The following is a 22,032-nucleotide window of genomic DNA, read 5'->3' as shown; positions in this document are numbered from 1 at the left end:
TCAGTCCTGTGCGGGTGGGTCGGTGGGCTCTGTCCCCCTTCCTGCTTCTTTACGCCTCAGACTGTCTTCCCCTGACCATTGCGGTGGGATTTCTAAATGGTATCAGTACATAAGTCTACTGTCTAAACAGGGTAAGACTCCCTCGCAGCTGAAATGGGAAAGAGACCTCTCTATTGTTCTGCGAGAGGATGAGTGGGACCTCATTTCCTCAATGTGCTTTAAAATCTCGAAATGCCTTCAGCATTCTGAAATGTACTTTCTCTATCGTCCTAGTGGATGCTGGGGTTCCTGAAAGGACCATGGGGAATAGCGGCTCCGCAGGAGACAGGGCACAAAAAGTAAAGCTTTAGGATCAGGTGGTGTGCACTGGCTCCTCCCCCTATGACCCTCCTCCAAGCCTCAGTTAGATTTTTGTGCCCGGCCGAGAAGGGTGCAATCTAGGTGGCTCTCCTAAAGAGCTGCTTAGAAAAGTTTAGCTTAGGTTTTTTATTTTACAGTGAGTCCTGCTGGCAACAGGATCACTGCAACGAGGGACTTAGGGGAGAAGAAGTGAACTCACCTGCGTGCAGGATGGATTGGCTTCTTTGGCTACTGGACATTAGCTCCAGAGGGACGATCACAGGTACAGCCTGGATGGTCACCGGAGCCTCGCCGCCGGCCCCCTTGCAGATGCTGAAACGAGAAGAGGTCCAGAATCGGCGGCAGAAGACTCCTCAGTCTTCTTAAGGTAGCGCACAGCACTGCAGCTGTGCGCCATTTCCTCTCAGCACACTTCACACGGCAGTCACTGAGGGTGCAGGGCGCTGGGAGGGGGACGCCCTGGGAGGCAAATGAAAACCTTTTTTGGCAAAAAATACCTCACATATAGCCTCCGGGGGCTATATGGAGATATTTAACCCCTGCCAGAATCCATTAAATAGCGGGAGACGAGCCTGCCGAAAAAGGGGCGGGGCCTATCTCCTCAGCACACAGCGCCATTTTCCCTCACAGAAAGGCTGGAGGGAAGGCTCCCAGGCTCTCCCCTGCACTGCACTACAGAAACAGGGTTAAAACAGAGAGGAGGGGCACTAATTTGGCGTTAGAAATATATAAAAGATGCTATAAGGGAAAACACTTATATAAGGTTGTCCCTATATAATTATAGCGTTTTTGGTGTGTGCTGGCAAACTCTCCCTCTGTCTCTCCAAAGGGCTAGTGGGTCCTGTCCTCTATCAGAGCATTCCCTGTGTGTGTGCTGTGTCGGTACGTGTGTGTCGACATGTATGAGGACGATGTTGGTGAGGAGGCGGAGCAATTGCCTGTAATGGTGATGTCACTCTCTAGGGAGTCGACACCGGAATGGATGGCTTATTTAGGGAATTACGTGATAATGTCAACACGCTGCAAGGTCGGTTGACGACATGAGACGGCCGACAAACAATTAGTACCGGTCCAGACATCTCAGAAACACCGTCAGGGGTTTTAAAACGCCCGTTTACTTTAGTCGGTCGACACAGACACAGACACGGACACTGAATCCAGTGTCGACGGTGAATAAACAAACGTATTCCTTATTCGGGCCACACGTTAAGGGCAATGAAGGAGGTGTTACATATTTCTGATACTACAAGTACCACAAAAGAGGGTATTATGTGGGATGTGAAAAAACTACCGTAGTTTTTCCTGAATCAGATAAATTAAATGAAGTGTGTGATGATGCGTGGGTTCCCCCCGATAGAAAATTGATGGGCGGTATACCCTTTCTCGCCAGAAGTTAGGGCGCGTTGGGAAACACCCCTTAGGGTGGATAAGGCGCTCACACGCTTATCAAAACAAGTGGCGGTACCGTCTATAGATAGGGCCGTCCTCAAGGAGCCAGCTGACAGGAGGCTGGAAAATATCATAAAAAGTATATACACACATACTGGTGTTATACTGCGACCAGCGATCGCCTCAGCCTGGATGTGCAGAGCTGGGGTGGCTTGGTCGGATTCCCTGACTAAAAATATTGATACCCTTGACAGGGACAGTATTTTATTGACTATAGAGCATTTAAAGGATGCATTTTCTATATATGCGAGATGCACAGAGGGATATTGCACTCTGGCATCAAGAGTAAGTGCGATGTCCATATCTGCCAGAAGATGTTTATGGACACGACAGTGGTCAGGTGATGCAGATTCCAAACGGCACAAAGGTGTATTGCCGTATAAAGGAAGAGGAGTTATTTGGGATCGGTCCATCGGACCTGGTGGCCACGGCAACTGCTGGAAAATCCACCGTTTTTACCCTAAGTCACATCTCTGCAGAAAAAGACACCGTCTTTTCAGCCTCAGTCCTTTCGTCCCTATAAGAGTCATATCTGCCCAGGGATAGAGGAAAGGGAAGAAGACTGCAGCAGGCAGCCCATTCCCAGGAACAGAAGCGTTCCACCGCTTCTGCCAAGCTCTCAGCATGACGCTGGGACCGTACAGGACCCCTGGATCCTACATGTAGTATCCCAGGGGTACAGATTGGAATGTCGAGACGTTTCCCCTTCGCAGGCTCCTGAAGTCTGGTTTACCAAGGTCTCCCTCCGACAAGGAGGCAGTATGGGAAACAATTCACAAGCTGTATTCCCAGCAGGTGATAATCAAATTACCCCTCCTACAACAAGAAAAGGGGTATTATTCCACATTATATTGTGGTACTGAAGCCAGAAGGCTAGGTGAGACCTATTCTAAATCTAAAAAAATTTGAACACTTACAAAGGTTCAAATCAAGATGGAGTCACTCAGAGCAGTGATAACGAACCAGGAAGAAGGGGACTATATAGTGTCCCGAGACATCAGGGATGCTTACCTCCATGTCCAAAATTTGCCCTTCTCACTAAGGGTACCTCAGGTTCGTGGTACAGAACTGTCACTATCAGTTTCAGACGCTGCCGTTTGGATTGTCCACGGCACCCCGGGTCTTTACCAAGGTAATGGCCGAAATGATGATTCTTCTTCGAAGAAAAGGCGTCTTAATTATCCCTTACTTGGACGATCTCCTGATAAGGGCAAAGTCCAGGGAACAGTTGGAGGTCGGAGTAGCACTATCTCGGATACTGCTACAACAGCACGGGTGGATTCTAAATATTCCAAAATCGCAGCTGATCCCGACGACAAGTCTGCTGTGCCTAGGGATGATTCTGGACACAGTCCAGAAAAAAGGTGTTTCTCCCGGAAGAGAAAGCCAGGGAGTTATCCGAGCTAGTCAGGAACCTCCTAAAATCAGTGCATCATTGCACAAGGGTCCTGGTAAAGATGGTGACTTCCTACGAAGCAATTCCATTCGGCAGATTTCACGCAAGAATTTTTCAGTGGGATCTGCTGGACAAATGGTCCGGATCGCATCTTCAGATGCATCAGCGGATAACCCTATATCCAAGGACAAGGGTGTCTCTCCTGTGGTGGTTACAGAGTGCTCATCTTCTAGAGGGCCGCAGATTCGGCATTCAGGATTGGATGCTGGTGACCACGGAGGCCAGCCCGAGAGGCTGGGGAGCAGTCACACAAGGAAAAAATTTCCAGGGAGTGTGATCAAGTCTGGAGACTTTTCTCCACATAAATATACTGGAGCTAAGGGTAAATTTATAATACTCTAAGCTTAGCAAGACCTCTGCTTCAAGGTCAGCCGGTATTGATCCAGTGGGAAAAACATCACGGCAGTCGCCCACGCAAATAGACAGGGCGGCACAAGAAGCAGGAGGGCAATGGCTAAAACTGCAAGGACTTTTCGCTGGGCGGAAAATCATGTGATAGCACTGTCAGCAGTGTTTCATTCCGGGAATGGAAACTGGGAAGCAGACTTCCTCAGCAGGCACGACCTCCACCCGGCAGAATGGAAACTTCATCGGGAAGTTTTCCACATGATTGTAAACCGTTGGGAAATACCAAAGGTGGACATGATGGCGTCCCGTCTGAACAAAAAACGGGACAGGTATTGCGCCAGGTTAAGAGACCCTCAGGCAATAGCTGTGGACGTTCTGGTAACACCATGGATGTACCAGTCGGTGTATGTGTTCCATCCTCTGCTTCTCATACCTAAGGTACTGAGACTTATAAGACGTAGAGGAGTAAGAACTATACTCATGGCTCCGGATTGGCCAAGAAGGACTTGGTACCCGGAACTTCAAGAGATGCTCACAGAGGACTTATGGCCTCTGCCGCTAAGAAGGGACTTGTTTCAGCAAGTACCATGTCTGTTCCAAGACTTACCGCAGCTGCGTTTGACGGCATGGCGGTGGAACGCCGGATCCTAAGGGAAAAAGGCATTCCGGAAGAGGTCATTCCTACCCTGGTCAAAGCCAGAAAGGAGGTGACCGCACAACATTATCACAACATGTGGCAAAAATATGTTGCGTGGTGTGAGGCCAGAAAGGCCCCACGAAGAAATTTCAACTCGGTCGATTCCTGCATTTCCTGCAAACAGGAGTGTCTATGGGCCTCAAATTGGGGTCCATTAAGGTTCAAATTTCGGCCCTGTCGATTTTCTTCCAGAAAGAAGTGGCTTCAGTTCCTGAAGTCCAGAAGTTTGTCAAGGGAGTATTGCATATACAACCCCCTTTTGTGCCTCCAGTGGCACTGTGGGATCTCAACGTAGTTCTGGGATTCCTCAAATCACATTGGTTTAAAACCAGTCAAATCTGTGGATTTGAAGCATCTCACATGAAAAGTGACCATGCTCTTGGCCCTGGCCTGGACCAGGCGAGTGTCAAATTGGTGGTTTTTTTCTCAAAAAAGCCCATATCTGGTTGTCCATTTGGACAGGGCAGAGCTGCGGACTCGTCCCCAGTCCTCTCCCTAAGGTGGTGTCAGTGTTTCACCTGAACCAGCTTATTTTGGTGCCTTGCGCCTACTAGGGACTTGGAGGACTCCAGGTTGCTAGATGTTGTCAGGGCCCTGTAAATATAGGTTCCAGGACGGCTGGAGTCAGGAAGACTGACTTGCTGTTATCCTGTATGCACCCAACAAACTGGGTGCTCTTGCTTCTAAGCAGACTATTGCTAGTTGGATGTGTAATACAATTCAGCTTGCACATTCTGTGGCAGGCCTGCCACAGCCAAAATATGTAAATGCCCATTCCACAAGGAAGGTGGGCTTATCTTGGGCGGCTGCCCGAGGGGTCTCGGCTTTACAACTTTGCCGAGCGGCTATTTAGTCAGGGGCAAACACGTTGGTAAAATCCTACAAATTTGATACCCTGGCTAAGGAGGACCTGGAGTTCTCTCATTCGGTGCTGCAGAGTCATCCGCACTCTCCCGCCCGTTTGGGAGCTTTGGTATTATCCCCATGGTCCTTTCAGGAACCCCAGCATCCACTAGGACGATAGAGAAAATAAGAATTTACTTACCGATAATTCTATTTCTCTGAGTCCGTAGTGGATGCTGGGCGCCCATCCCAAGTGCGGATTATCTGCAATACTTGTACATAGTTACAAAAATCGGGTTATTATTGTTGTGAGCCATCTTTTCAGAGGCTCCGCTGTTATCATACTGTTAACTGGGTTCAGATCACAGGTTGTACAGTGTGATTGGTGTGGCTGGTATGAGTCTTACCCGGGATTCAAAATCCTTCCTTATTGTGTACGCTCGTCCGGGCACAGTATCCTAACTGAGGCTTGGAGGAGGGTCATAGGGGGAGGAGCCAGTGCACACCACCTGATCCTAAAGCTTTACTTTTTGTGCCCTGTCTCCTGCGGAGCCGCTATTCCCCATGGTCCTTTCAGGAACCCCAGCATCCACTACGGACTCCGAGAAATAGAATTATCGGTAAGTAAATTCTTATTTTAAATTATGCCAAAGGGCGTACTTTACTCCACAGCGGCTTTACAGCATTTGGCCTTCGACTTCCCGGCTTTGCTGGAGAAATTGCGGCCCGTGGGTAATATCTTGCATGTTTTTTGGGATTGCCCGTCTCTGGGATCGCTGTGGACCGAGGTATTTTCTCTTATCCGGGAGGTGTTGGGGGTGGAAGTGCCAATGAATCCTATGTTTGCTTTATTTCATTAGTCATCGCCTGACTTATTACATAGTGACAGATACATTGCTGGCCATGTCCTCATATCCACCAAGGCGGCAATTGGACAGTTGTGGAAGTCACAGAATATACCTACCATCCAAGCCATTATTAACAGTACACATAGGCATTTTCTATTTGAAATGGCTGGAGGTGAATACTCTATATCACCCCCTTCGGTGTGGAAAACTTGGTCGAAATGGAAGGTATTTCGGGAGCGGAGAGGGCTACCTATGGCTATCACTGGTCCCACAGATCTATCACAATTACATTCCCCACAATCTGATGCTACCTGATTACAATCGATATTTCTCATTTATAATTTACATCTATGCTTCACTATGCCACCTTGGGAGCACTCCCAGTAGAGGTGTCTGACCCGTGTCTTTATGTTTCCCTGTGTGTGTCATTGTGTTGTCTTTCTCCTTGTCTTACTCTCTTTCCTTCTCTATCTGTTGTTCTCTCAGTTCTATATTTGTCCGTCGCCAGGTTCGGTGGTGCATGATTAGTAAACTGCATATCCCGTTGTACTGTCATTGTACTATGCTATTTATGCTGGTAATTCAATTCAGTCAATCCTTTTTTTTTTTGGACATCGCCTGTGTTGTGTACTACTGTACTTAGCTCTATTTGTATTTGTGTTTAAACTAATAAAAACCATTATGAAAATAAATAAATAAATACTCTGCGCCAAGCCCCCCAGATAAGTCTATGCGTGGGTAATTCGTATCCTCCACCGCCCCTCTCAGCGACAGTGCTAGTCAGATGACATGTAATTAGGTAGTCCAGGGTTTCCCAAACTCTGTCATCAAGGCACCCTAACAGTCCAGGTTTTAAGGAAATTAAGGAAATTCCAGATGATAGCTCAGTCAATAGGTCGACACTGTATGGTCAACATGCATTAGGTCGACAGGTACAAAAGGTCGACATGTAAAAGGTAGACAGTGCTTAAGGTCAACAGGTTCAAATAGTTGACATGGCAATGGTTGACACAAATGGTCAACAATGGGTTTTTTTTCCAACTTTTTCATCATTTACCACCCACGTGGACTATGATTGGGAATAGTAACCTGTGTCGAGCGCAGCGGTAGCAGAGCTAGGCTCCTTGCCAGAAGCGTGGTGGGCAAAGCAGTTCACATGTGGTTTAAAATGGTAAATGGCACCCACAAAATAAAACAAACCTGTGTTGACCTTTTCTGTGTCGACCATTTCCATATCTACCTTTTGACTTTGTAGACCTTTTGTACCTGTCAACCTTTTCAGGTGTTTACTTATTACATATCGATCTATTGACATTGTCGACCTTTTGAGCCTGACGACTTCCTGCATGTGGACCATATGGGATCATCCTATTGACTGTCGACCTCATTATGGTCAACTCGATGATCCACACCCGTTTTAAGGCTATCCATGCTTGTCCACAGGTGATATAATGTAACTTTGCTGAGGTACCTATTAAGTCACCCGTGTTTAAGCATGGATATCCTTAAAACCTGCACTGCTAGGGTGCCTTAAGGACTGTAGTCATTTATTTGGCAATTAGAAATATTTATGGAAACACACATTGCATTTAGTAGATAAACCTTGAACTATAGTAAATGCATATTATGTAGTGTTAGAAGCACTGTCCTACTTGCTGTGTGAAAGTATAGCATGTTCCCACTTGTAATTGTCCGTCACTGCTGCAGAGACACCTGGTGGACACTGTGTTTGGTTACGATGATGACTCCATGGATTCAGAAACCTCCTCAGTCGCTTCATATCGAACAGACAGGACGCCAGCCACTCCGGATGATGACTTAGATGAAGTAAGTACTGACTAAGTAAACTACAATGGAATGGCAGTAATCTAGCAATTCACTTTTTGCACTGAAGCTTAGTTCTCAACAGTATTCACAGTAATCTCTTTTTAATTAGAGTCTGACTATACATCCAGGAGTTGAATTAATAAACGCATACTTAATACATTATTTTATTATATACAGATGTGTACTCATACACCTATCCTCAAATCGCATGAATGGGCCCCACTTAACGCACCACGGACTTTGCAACTTAGCCATGCCAAAACACTAATCCTAAATACTCAGTACACTATAAATGGACTAAAATGCAAACTGATAAAACTGTAGGAACTCCTGGAACAGTACCACTTAAATAATACACAATTTAGGGTAAAAAGGCAAGATTCATCTGATATGAGCGACTCGTGCCATGCATTGTTTTGCTTAATCTGCGCCTATACCAAATCCTTTTCTACAAAAATATTAATCGTAAATACCTAGTACACAATGGGCCTGTGCAGTTCCTGATGTAGCTGCTTATTATCATTATTATTATTATTATCCTTGATTTTTATGGCGCCACAAAGGTTTGGCAGTGTCCAACAAAGTACATAAACAAATGAGCAAAACAAATATAACAGCGATTTACAGCACAATGCAGTCAATGCAGGACAAGTACATGCTATATAAACATTTCTTCATCATAACACTGAAATAAGTATCAGGGTGGCAGAAAATAAGGTTTAGGTGCTGTTGTAGAGAATATGGAGTAGATGATAGTATAGATAAGGGATGGAAAACCACATGAGGGAAGAGGGCCCTGCTTGTGAGAGCTTACATTTTAAAGGGGAGGTGCAGACAGACAGGGAATAGTCCATAGAGTACCGAATGGTACGTGAGGCAGTTCCTTGGCACACAGTCTTTCAGTTCGTTTTCCAGGGCATCCAACAACAACTGAGCACAGGCACAGTCCCAAAACAAGTGCATAGATGTTTCCTCATGTATGATGCACCTGGGGCAATGTTTGTACCTGCACAGGTTGCGGGAGTGCATGAATGACCTGAGGGGCAAACCTCCTTGAATGGCCATCCACGACAGGTCTTTGTGTCTGTTTGTGAGCCTTTTGGAGGCCACATTCTCCCAGACCTGTTTAGCAGTCGATGAAGGGATCCCCGGAATCGGCTCCAAAACGTCTTTGGCTCTGATGAGCTTGCAGATGGTCTTTGGCTTCCACAAGTCAGGTTTAACTCCCTCCAGTTAGTGCTCCCTCGCGAACTTGGACACGTCCAGGTAGAACCAGGGGATGTTCCAGTTGTAAGGGATGGAGCTGTCCCATTTGTCCCAGCCGAGGACCCTCCAAAGAGGCAGGAGGAAGAAACGGGACATGGAGTTTCCTGCAGAGTCTTTAAAGTTCTCACACAATGTCCTGCGGATGCAGTTACACACAAAGAAGGCTCGCATCATGGTGGGGATACCTGGAATTCCCTTTCCACCTTTGAGGGGCTCCTTGTACATAACCGATCACTTAACTCTGTCCATCTTGGAGCCCCAGATGAAGTGAAACACTGCCCTTGTGATGGCCCTGCAGACCGTGACCAGTGGTGGCCAGGCCTGCGCGGTGTACTGTAGAATGGGAAGGATCTCGTTGCACAGCACAAGTGATTTCCCCGCGATGGTAAGTTCTCTGAGGCTCCACAATCCAATCTTCTGTCGAACAGTTGCCAGTCTCTCATCCCAGCATTTCAGTGCTGCACCCTCGCCACCGAACCAGACTCCCAGAATCTTAATGAAGTCGGGCTGGGAGAACCAGGAAGAGGTAGCAGAAAGACAGTTGGAGATACAAGTGAGGAGAGGAGGGGAGAGGTCAGGGGAGGAAAGGTAGAGCTCAGTATCACCAGAATAGAGAAGATATTGGAGATCAAAAGAGCTAATGAGCTCACCTAAAGAGCACGCATAGAGGGAGAATAGGACGGTCCAAAAACAGAACCTTGGGGGACACCTATTGTTAGTGGTCCCCTACTGCGCATGTGCAGTATAAGATCTGTGACATCGGATGTAGATCTGCAGCACACTGTCAGTGATTGACAGTATGCTATCCTTTGGGATGGGAATGGGCGGCAATGGCTTCCGTTTCTCAAAACGATGGTGTGTCACTGTCGTTTTGGGGGAGTGAAGAGGCCAGGATCTTCTTCGGAATCTGCTGCGGTCGACATACGCGACCTCATGGGTTCTGCAGCTGGCTGATTGTGTTGCAGCTGATCTGATGCTGCATCCTAGAATGCAGCACGGATCACTAATGAAAGCAGGAAGCATTTAATTATAGCAGACACTTCCTGCTGCATTAACATATTAGGCTATTGCTGCTGTTTCCATGTAAGCAGTAGCAATAGTAACTCCAACCACATCTGAATCAGGCCCCATATGTGTACTATGGGGGTAACTCAGACCTGATCGCTGGGCAACGATTTTTGCAGCCCTGCGATCGGATAGTCGCCGCCTACAGGGGGAGTGTATTTTAGCTTTGCAAGTGTGCGAACGCATGTGCAGCAGAGCTGCACAAACTGATTTTGCGCAGTCTCTGCGCAGCCGTCTGCGTTCACTTCAGCCTGTCCGGGACCGGATTTGACGTCAGACCCCTCCCTTTCAACGCTTGGACATGCCTGCATTTTTCCAGACACTCCTTGAAAACGCTCAGTTGCCACCCACAAACGCCCACTTCCTATCAATCTCCTTGCGATCGCCCGTGCGTTCTGAAATTTCACACCATCCCGTCGCTGGCCGGTGATCCCCGTTGCTGCGGTCCATCACGCCTGCGAATTGCGGTGCAAATGCATGCACAGTACAGATCTGATCGCAGGCTGTGAGAAAACGCAGCCTAGCGATCAGGTCTGAATCGGCTGAGGAAAAAGTAGCAAAGTTGGGGAAAAACCAAGGTGGTATGCTAATCGCTAACTGTGGATCGCACAAGGATTCTCAGGGCAAATGGAGGAAAAAGGATACGTGTATGAGGACACATCTGTAGTGCATACTGTATGTGCCGATATGTGCTGTAAATATCATTCATTATATAAGAAGGGGTCTAAGCTTAATTGTACCTAGCACAGGGGAATGCATGTATTAGCGGGTGTGGTTCATCAAATCGACAGTATCTAGGTCGATAATGTTTATGTCGACCACTATAGGTTGACAGTCACTAGGTCGACATGGATGGAAGGTCGACAGGGTTTCTAGGTCGACATGTGCTAGGTCGACAGGTCTAAAGGTCGACATGAGGATTTTTTTTTTTGTGTCGTTTTCTTCGTAGAGTGACCGCTCGCCATACTTCGGGCATGGTGCCTTCGTTCCGCCACCGCTTCGCTCGGCACCGATTACCGTTCCAATCGTAGTCCACGTGGATCGTTAAGTATGAAGAAATTCAAAAAAAGAAAAAAAATGTGAAAAACTCATGTCGACCTTTAGACCTGTCGACCTAGCACACGTCGACCTAGAAACCCTGTCGACCTTCCATCCATGTCGACCTAGTGACTGTCGACCTATAGTGGTCGACCTAAACATTGTCGACCTAGATACTGTCGATCTTCAGACCGGATCCCGTATTAGCTGCTCATTTTACAGTATGTTTATGTTATCCATCTGTGCAGGTTATGGGTAGACCTAGGCAGTCGTGTCTGCTGCCTGGATGACTTACGTCTTTCATGTTTCTAGTCCTGTGTATTTTATATAAATTCACTAAACAATGGGGGTGATTCCGAGTTGTTCGCTCGCTAGCTGCTTTTAGCAGCATTGCACACGATAGGCCGCCGCCCTCTGGGAGAGTATCTTAGCTTAGCAGAATTGCGAATAGAAAATTCTTAGCAGTTTCTGAGTAGCTCCAGACTTACTCCTACACTGCGATCAGCTCAGCCCGTTTCGTTCCTGGTTTGACGTCACAAACACGCCCTGCGTTCGGCCAGCCACTCCCCCGTTTCTCCAGACACTCCCGCATTTTATCCTTGCACGCCTGCGTTTTTCCGCACACTCCCAGAAAACGGCCAGTTTCCGCCCAGAAACACCCACTTCCTGTCAATCACACTCCGATCACTTCAACGATGGAAATTCTTCGTTCGGACGTGAGTAAATCTACTAAGTTTTGTGCTAAAATACTTAGCGCATGCGCACTGCGTACCATGCGCATGCGCATTTTTGCCTTAATCGCTCCGTTGTGAAAATCGGCAACGAGCGAACAACTCGGAATGACCCCCAATGTTCTTTATAGGGAATATATGTTCTACATATTGTTTTACTGTAGGCTGCCATTGATGGGTTATACAGCATTGTGTAATCTGAGTGCAAGATCCTGTCTCTATGTTTAATAAATAAATGACATCAGTTTTCATTGGAAGAAATTTTTTTTGCAACTGAAAGAGTATTAAAATACACTTGGCGAACTACAACATAAATATTTTATCTTCTAACTGTCCACATATATTAGTTAGAGGAACAGGAAAGTTACCATACATAAAATTAGTCGCACATCTCATAATTTAGGACCTGATTCAGAGTTTTGCGCAGGAGAGGAGATTCCCGATTCCATTGTCAACCATAGTTCCCCTCTTCCGGTGCCTGATTGACAGGCAGCAGCATTGAGGGGGTGGGTAGGGGACAGAGTGCGGGCTGCATTCCTGAAAATGGGGACGCATCGCCCTCATTTTTCTGGGAGGGAAGAGCCACGGGTCTTGGTGTCACCACGCAGACTTCCTAGCCTCGTAGCCTCCACTCCCATTGGCCAGCTGTGCAAGCTGATGCTTACGGTCATGATATTGGATCCCAGATTGTGATGTCAGCCGCAGTTACAGTACATTCAGGAGGCGTCCCTTCTACTGAGACTTCTCCTGTATGCCCCTCCCAGAGTTTGGACGGAAATTCAGTGCTGCTTGCATGCGGCATTGAACTTCCGTCCAGCTCTGAATCAAGCCCTTAAGGTGCATACACACGGTGAGATTCGGGCTAAGCCCGATTCTCACTATGCAACAGGGGCTAGGCCGGCATCACAAGCACATAATGAGTGTGCTTGCGATACTGACTATGTGCGATTTTGCTAAGTGTCAATTTTGACTATCTCTTCTATAGAGATAGTCAAAATTGACTTGCCTGCACAGTCTATCTAGGCTTGCGATGCCGACCGTGCGGGACCGCGCATCGGCATCGAATCGGGATCGCAAGGTGACTTTCACCTTGCGATCTGCACTAACTTTTCTTACGATTTTTACCATATAGTCAATATCGTAAGAAAATATCTCACGGTGTGTACACACCATTAGTCAACCAACCTAGACCACCTTGTCCAAAACAGCCATGTGAGTGTGCTTCCATGAACCAAAAGGGTTAATGAATATAAATAAGAAAATTTGCTGAGAGAAAATTGATAGGAATTTGTACCACATATTCAATTGGCTGTGGTATAGCTAGTCAACTTTCAGAATGTCAACAGGTTCTGAATGTCGACATGTTAAATGTCAACATTTTGAATGTATCAACATTATCTTAACCATGTCGACCTAAGTGTATGTCAACACATTATTTGTCAACCCAGTGTCCATTTCGACATTACGATTGATGACATTCACAAACTGTCAACATTCTGAATGGTGACCTTCTGAATGTCAACTAGTTGATCCCATTCTAGTTTCCAACCACACAGTCGTTCACTAAATATCCAGATTAGAATGCAGGTGGTCCATAATAGACATATTAATAAATATAAAATTGTATGATTTTAAAGTATTAAACAGAATTTAACATGTATGGTTTATAAGGTCTAGTACTGATCTTAGAAATAATGTTTCATTGAACAGAATGTAACATGATAGTATTAATATTCTTGTTATTATTATAATAGGCAATAATTACATTTCATATAATAATAATAATAATAATAATAATAAAAATGTTATTATAATAAAATAAGTAATATAACAGTTTGGCTTTAGTTTAAAAAATCTGCTAATATTGTAGGACGTCCCTGGATATTTGCTCACTAACAATAACTGTGTCCTTTAAAGAGTTTAGCGGCTGAAGAGTCGGAACTGAGGTTTCGCCAGTTGACGAAGGAGTATCAGGCTCTGCAGAGGGCCTACGCTCTGCTCCAAGAACATACAGGCAGTATCATAGATGCAGAGAGAGAGGTCAAGGTAATCAGAGTGTTGCATTTGTTTTGTATGCATTTGTGGATTATTAAACATAAAAATATCAATCTATATACTTAAGAAACCGGATAACACTGTCATAATCAGGGCGTCAAGAGCTGTGGTTAGCATGCCCTATCTAGGGCTCTATGCAGAAGCTTTGCGGCTGTGCCTCCCCTGCTCTCCAAGACCCAAAGAGAGCCTGAACTCGGGTATCTGCCCTGTCCCTCCTTTCTGCCCTTTATTTAAGTCTGTAACGTCTAAAAGTGGTGATTCATTTTGTAGTTCTCTCTGTTACGGAGTTGAAATGTTATAGATTCCAGATGACCCAGTAAGCATTTGTTATAGAGAATAGGAAGGCAAGCATGATACTAAAGTATGTTCACATCTAACAGGTTCAGGAGCAGATGCAAACAGACGCTCTGCGCTATAAAGCCAAGATTGAAGATCTGGAAAAGGCCTTGGCTCAAAGGGGGCAGGTTAGTAAATTGGTTACAGGATTTCCCATTTAATTATTTTATCTTTTTACACATAATCGTAGACTCTTTACACAGTCATATAATTGGGATCCGGTCAGGATCCCGACAGTAACATGTCTGATTTCTGTATCTAACACCAAATGCATTGGGTAAAGACATAATAGTTTCAGGCTAAGAATTTTTGTTGTCAACAGGATTCACATTGGGTGGAAGAAAAACAACTCTTCATAAGACGGAATCAGGAACTAATAGAAAAGGTATGCTATGCTTCTTTCAGACAAGTTTAGGCTGGAAATCAATGAAAATAGATTCATGGTGTCCTATGATATTACACACGTCACACCTGCATTTCTTTTTCTTAAATTGAATATTTAATTCAAGCAACTCCACATCTAAATCAGTGGTTATCATACTGACTGCTAGTACCCCCGGTGGATATAGGAGGTACTTCATAAAAAAAAAAAAAATATATATATATATATATATATATATATATATATATATATATATATATATATATATATATATATATATATATATATAGGAATCGCTGGTCCGGCACTCCATGCTTCAAACAGCAGCTGCGGCGGTGCCCTCACAGGAGAAAGATACAATTTGCAGAGGTGCGGCACTCATACCAAATAACGACAAAAAGAGTAGGGGTCCCCCGTATTTTTAACACCAGCATCGGGCTCCACTAGCTGGACAGATAATGCCACAGCCGGGGGTCACTTTTATACAGCGCCCTGCGGCCGTGGCATTAAATATCCAACTAGTCACCCCTGGCCGGGGTACCCTGGGGGAGTGGGGACCCCTTCAATCAAGGGGTCCCCCCAGCCACCCAAGGGCCAGGGGTGAAGCCCGAGGCTGTCCCCCCCATCCAAGGGCTGCGGATGGGGGGCTGATAGCCTTGAGAAAATGACAAGAATATTGTTTTTTCCTGTAGTACTACAAGTCCCAGCAAGCCTCCCCGCAAGCTGATACTTGGAGAACCACAAGTACCAGCATGCGGGAGAAAAACGGGCCCGCTGGTACCTGTAGTACTACTGGGGAAAAAATACCCAAATAAAAACAGGAGACACACACCTTGAGAGTAAAACTTTATTTCACACCTGCCGACACACACATACTTACCTATGTTGACCCGCCGACTGCCACGTCTCCTGATCCGACGATCCGGGGTACCTGTGAATAAAATTATACTCACCTCAGTCCAGTGTCCAGATATAAATCCTCGTACTTGGCAAAACAAATAAACGAACACCCGGACCAGCGGACTGAAAGGGGTCCCATGTTTTCACATGGGACCCCTTTCCCCGAATGCCGGGACCCCACGTGACTCCTGTCACAGAGGTCCCTTCAGCCAATCAGGAAGCGCTACTTCGTTGCACTCACCTGATTGGCTGTATGCGCGTGTGTCAGACAGCGCATCGCAAAGCCTCTCCATTACTTTCAATGGTGGGAACTTTGCCGTCAGCGGTGGGGTTACTCGCGGTCAGCCGCTGACCGCGGGTGACCTCACCGCTGACGCAAAGTTCCCACCATTGAGTATAATGGAGAGGCTTTGCGATGCGCTGTCTGACAGCTCAGACATGCAGCCAATCAGCAGAGTGCCAGGACGTTGCACTCGCTGATTGGCTTAAGAGACCTTTCTGTGACAGCAGTCACGGGGGGAGTCTATGCATTCGGGGAAAGGGGTTCCATGTGTAAACATGGGACCCCTTTCAGTCCGGCTTGGTCGGGTGTTCATTTATTTGTTTTGCCAAGTACGAGGATTTATATCTGGACACTGGATTGAGGTGAGTATAATTTTATTCACAGGTACCCCGGATCGTCGGATCAGGAGACGTGGCAGTCGGCGGGTCAACATAGGTAAGTATGTGTGTGTCGGCAGGTGTGAAATAAAGTTTAACTTTCAAGGTGTGTGTCTCCTGTTTTTATTTGGGTATTTTTTTTCCAGTAGTACTACAGGTACCAGCGGGCCCGTTTTTCTCCCGCATGCTGGTACTTGTGGTTCTCCAAGTACCAGCTTGCGGGGGAGGCTTGCTGGGACTTGTAGTACTACAGGAAAAAAACAATATTCTTGTCATTTTCTCAAGGCTATCAGCCCCCCATCCGCAGCCCTTGATGTGGGGGACAGCCTCGGGCTTCACCCCTGGCCCTTGGGTGGCTGGGGGGGGGACCCCTTGATTGAAGGGGTCCCCACTCCCCCATGGGTACCCCGGCCAGGGGTGACTAGTTGGATATTTAATGCCACGGCCGCAGGGCGCTGTATAAAAGTGACCCCCGGCTGTGGCATTATCTGTCCAGCTAGTGGAGCCCGATGCTGGTGTAAAAAATACGGGGGACCCCTACTCTTTTTGTCCCCCGTTTTTTTGCACCAGCACCAGGCGCAGAGCCCGGTGCTGGTTTTAAAAATACGGGGGATCCCCTGTCCATTTCCCCCCCGGATTTTTCGAACCAGGACCGGCTCGAAGAGCCCGAGGCTGGTTATGCTTTGGAGGGGGGACCCCACGCCATTTTTTTCCGGGATTTTACCATTCCATCTAAAAAATAAAAATAAAAAATAATATATATTTTTAAAAATATATAAATAATACGTGTGCCTCCCAAAAAGACAAACCAAGTACCTAATCCCTTCTAATATAAATAGATATGCTTTTACCAATAAAAAAAACACCCAAAAAAACATGTTTTACATTTTTTTTATTAGATTCACCCACCAAAGTGTGGCGGATTGAAAATGACGAATTTACTGTCTAAAAGCACTGTTGTCGAATTTCCAAACTTCAATTGAATATACTTTTGTCGAATTGCCGCATTTGTACCATTGCAGAAAAGTCGAATTTGACAAATGTCGAATTTCAAAAAGTCGAATTTTGAAAGTCCGTTTTTTTGACGGAAAGTACTGAATTGCATTGTCGATTTTTTTTTTTTTTTTTTGGCGAAAAAGTCCAGTTTTTCGACAATTTCGGGAATTCGACCGCAATTGCATATACCCCTTTATCTTCTTAGGTGAGTTACAAGTTGCAGTCTAAAATTAGCTACAGCTGCACTTTTGGCTATTGGCAACACATGACAAACAAAACATAAATATAATAATAAATAGTAAAAGGGCAAAATAATGAAGACATTTACATATAAGGCCCATTCAGCATTTAATAAACAGCGGTAAGCTTAGCTTACCATTGTTTGTCACTATATTGCTTATGCCATCTATAGGTGGTGATAGCAATACGGTACCCATTGCCAGCAAAGGGTCCCAGCAACAGCCTTTCATGCTTCAGTGAAGCTTTTGAGGCACTGCAGAGTCCCAACCGAATAGAGAGGCAGATGTATTAAGCCTGGAGAAGTGATAAAGCAGTAATAAGTGCAAGGTGATAACTCACCAGCCAGTCAGCTCCTAACCATCATTTTTCAAATCCGTAATGATTGGCTGGTGCGTTATCACCTTCCACTTTATCACTGCTTTATCACTTCTCTAGGCTTTATACATCTGCCCCAAAATATCATGCGCATGTACAGACTGTCCGTCAGCGGTAGGCTGTCAGCAACATAGTGGAGGGCGTCGCTGGACCTCGCCAGAGAGATAAGTAATGCTAAATACCAGTGACATATTCAGAAGTATCACTGCAATGGAGAGAATATCAGGTGAACACAACAAGCTATTGTGTCTACAAGATTCTCACTATTAATGACACGTAATTAATTAAAGTGATGTTGGATGAAAAACAATGTAAATAATGTGACTTTTTAGTACAGATGAGCGATTTGGTTCTACAAAAATCCGAATCAACCCGAATTTTGTGGATCCAAACTGTACCAAACCCAGTGTCATGGCTGAGGTTATTTGTGAACCCGGACTAGTACTGGACACTGGGTTTGGTCTTGAGCGCAGTGGACAGAATCGGGCTGGCTTACTGAATGATCCGCTCATCCAGATGTGGCATTCAGGAAGTATACTTTATGGGAAAGGTGACTGGCTATGGGTACTGGAACATTGGTGGTGGAAGCCACCAGTGCAATGGGTAGCTTGGTTGTCACCTAATGGAGAGTCACGTGAGAACTGGTGAGTTGACGCAATGCAGGAAAGTCACAGATCACTGGCTGGAACCAGTGTGATAGCCGTCGACGAGGCTGAGGACAACAGCAGTACGTGAAGACGAAACTGAGGATGTCAGCGATACTTGTACACGAAGCCGAGAATGTCAGCAATGCTTGTAGCAGAAGCTGAGGACGTCAGCAATACTTGCAACCGAAGCTGAGGACGTCGGCAATGCTTGTAGCAGAAGCTGAGGACGTCAGCAATACTTGTAACCGAAGCTGAGGATGTCAGCAACACAGGTTTCCAGATGCTGGGCAGCTGAGGTAGCGCAATGGGGATTCCGTATGCTGTGCAGTGCAGTGTCGGCACTGCTGGTTTCCCAGTAGCTGTGATGCGGTGGTTCTGCACAATGGATACTGCAATGTTGTAGACAGCAGTGGTAGGTTTTCCGGATACTATGGTGCTCTACCTTGCACAGCGGAGAACTGGAAGCTGGCAAGAACCAGCAAAGTCTCTAAGGCCGCTAGGGATATAGGACTGTCCTCTGGTTCACTGGAGGACTTCCAGTGAGTCTGGGGATGCCAGGATGTAGTGGCAGCGATGGCCCTTTAAATCATCCAGGGAGTCAGGAAGTGCGTGAGATGACAATTGTAAATGCCACTAGGGACATAGGATAGTCCCTCTGGATCACTGGAGGACTTCCAGTTAATCTGGAGCTGCCGGGATATAGTGGCAGCAATGGCCCTTTAAATCATCCAGGGAGTCAGGAAGTGCGGGGATTGGTAACTTGCACAGAGTCTTTTACCAGCAGGAGATTCTGGAGCTCAGTCCAGGCTGAGAGACACCAAAGCACTGACAGCTTGCTAGTACTTGAGATCTGGAACTTATACCCAGTGCTTACAGCTGAGTGGATGAGAGGCTCACATGATGCGGAAGTGAATCTGGATTGGACCCTAGAAGGTCAGCTGACCAGGAACTGTCATGGCGACGTCCATAGCTGGTTTTGGAGGGAACTCCGACGTGGTGTGTGCATAGATAATAGGCAATAATGGCCACAGGTCCTGAGAGCACAGGAAGTATATCTGGTAACCACTGGACTTGTGGATGCTGGCACGCAAGTATAGGACAGCATGTGAATCCTCAATGATTGCTATGCAGGCACACCATGCAGAGACTTGCTGAATTTTGAATTCACACAGAAGGTAATCAATACAGATGCACTCGTTAGCAGAGAGTGAGCTCAACACACAGAGAACTCATGATAATGGTGAGCTCTTTATCACAGCCAGCAGAAAACATGCAGGTTACAGGACAGATGGCAGAGGTAAGTCACCAAGTGATATGATTTTAGTCAGGATTGTGACACCCCGGTCCAGTTCCTCTGTGGAGTACTAGTACGAATCTTACCGCGGTTTGGAATTCAGAATTTAAATCCAAATTTTAGGTTTAAGCTGTTTTTAGCAATTTTTTGATTTTTTTACCCTCGAATTTAAACTGAACTGTAATCCGAACCAAAAACAGTTGAAGGTGGTTTTGCCAAAACACAGTGATGAATTAGAACCAAAACATGGGGGCTGCGCACATCTCTACTTTTTAAGGAAATGCCGACATTAAAGAAATAAAGGTTGAGTATCCCATGTCCAAATATTCAGAAATACGGAATATTCTGAAATACTGAATTTTTTGAGTGAGAGTGAGATAGTGAAACCTTTGTTTTCTGATGGCTCAATGTACACAAACTTTGTTTACTTCACAAAGTTATTAAAAATATTGTATTAAATGACCTTTAGGCTGTGTATAAGGTGTATATGAAACATAAATGATTTGTGTGAATGTACACACACTTTGCTTAATGCACAAAGTTATTAAAAATATTGTATAAAATGACCTTCAGGCTGTGTGTATAAGGTGTATATGAAACATAAATATATTCTGTGCTTAGACTTATGTCCCATTCCAATGATATCTCATTATGGTATGCAATTATTCCAAAATACGGAAAAATCCGATATCCAAAATTCTTCTGGTCCCAAGCATTTTGGATAAGGGATACTCAACCTGTAGTTCTAAAATATTTTTCTTAAATTTTGAATTACTATCAGCAGAATCACACTGGCTATTCTTTAATACCCCCCATCCCCCCACATGGTAGATAATTCTTTAATTAACTCAAGACATAGAACAATACAATATGTAATCTCTGCTTCTATGTTTAATCACTGGAATTGGTGTTCTAGCCATTAATAAAATTATATACTGTATAATATTTAATTTAGACTATGTATGATGAGGTTATTCATTATACATACATATTGTTATAGTATGTATGCACACTAATATATAGCCAATGTACCATACTTGCCGACCTGGCTTGCAACCTCTTCCTGGAGGGGGGCAACCCAGTCGGTGCATAGGGGGTGCAGCCGGTGGGAGTTGGGCTTACCAGGGATGTAGTCAGCTAAATGGGCATGACAGGGGGTGTGGCCTTGAGAATGCATCATAGTGGCTCCTCCACCTGCTCTGCAGTGCTGAGGAAACAGCCACTGTAGAGTAGGTGCTGGGCTATGATGATGCAATTCACGCTGAAACGCGCCATCACCCCCCGCACCGCCCATTTTTGCTAAAAGCTGACGGGGGTGCGGGTCAGATCCGGGACACCTGCCTGCTTTTTCAGGAAGCCAGGAGGGTCACCTGATTTTCGGGTGTTCCCGGCCGTTCTGGGAGGGTAGGCAAGTCTAACATGTACTATGTACTATGCAAGTCTAACATGTACTATGTTTAAAATATGTTATATTGCATTACATGAGAACAGCTGAATCTGTGCAACTTTTTCCCTGATAGCATTTGTTCTATGAGGAATCTAAGGTAATAATACATCTTCTTTTAGATTGATAAACTGGAGTCCGAAAACAATCGACTGCAACAAGAGCTGCAAGATGCAAGAGATCAGAATGAATTACTGGAATTCCGCAATCTGGAGTTAGAAGTAAGATTAGATCACATGAGAAACAGGAATATTTTATATTCTGGATGAATCAATTCATAAATGGAATAGGTGGGGCAGGATTAACTTTGGGGCAGATGAGACTACAGCTCCAGACCTCCATGTAAAAATAGGACAATCATTATGACAGCATGATGATGACAAGCTCCCAGCTGATCGCACAGTAGAAATCAGAAGTATTAAAATGGTATTTCTGTTTTCCATACAAAATGATGCAGTTTTGCTCCTTTTACGTATTTTGGAAGAAATTGAGACTTATAGTGAAGGGGTGACACGCCCATGTGGCACCGGCCACACCCACACACCTCCTCCACTTCTCCCAATAGGCTGCTGATTGTTTTAAGCCCCAGGCCTTTGTGGCCCTTATTGGTGGTTTTATGTTTCCCTACTTTTAAGTGTATCACTTTTACCAATCAATAATGCACTTAAGTTACTCTAACATATCGGCCTGTACACAAAATATATGCACGGTTTGGGCCTGATTTAGAGCTGCACGGAACTTCATTTTGCGGATGGATCTTGAGATTATCCACACA

At 45.5% G+C, this 22,032-nt stretch overlaps 1 protein-coding gene across 3 annotated transcripts in view; it reads left to right on the top strand.

The window, feature by feature from the left end:
* The window catches only part of JAKMIP2 (janus kinase and microtubule interacting protein 2), a 241,153-nt gene that overhangs the window by 149,871 nt on the left and 69,250 nt on the right, over window positions 1-22,032 (top strand). For all 3 annotated transcript variants that reach the window (XM_063928047.1, XM_063928046.1, XM_063928048.1), the window contains 5 exons: window positions 7,709-7,828; window positions 13,846-13,974; window positions 14,364-14,447; window positions 14,642-14,704; window positions 21,380-21,478. In XM_063928047.1, the coding sequence (XP_063784117.1) occupies window positions 7,709-7,828; window positions 13,846-13,974; window positions 14,364-14,447; window positions 14,642-14,704; window positions 21,380-21,478 (495 nt within the window). The remainder of the gene's footprint in view (window positions 1-7,708; window positions 7,829-13,845; window positions 13,975-14,363; window positions 14,448-14,641; window positions 14,705-21,379; window positions 21,479-22,032) is intronic.

The sequence above is a fragment of the Pseudophryne corroboree genome, chromosome 6 (genome assembly GCF_028390025.1).
Source record: "Pseudophryne corroboree isolate aPseCor3 chromosome 6, aPseCor3.hap2, whole genome shotgun sequence".
NCBI lineage: Eukaryota > Metazoa > Chordata > Amphibia > Anura > Myobatrachidae > Pseudophryne > Pseudophryne corroboree.
This window is presented reverse-complemented; position numbering and strand designations above follow the sequence as displayed.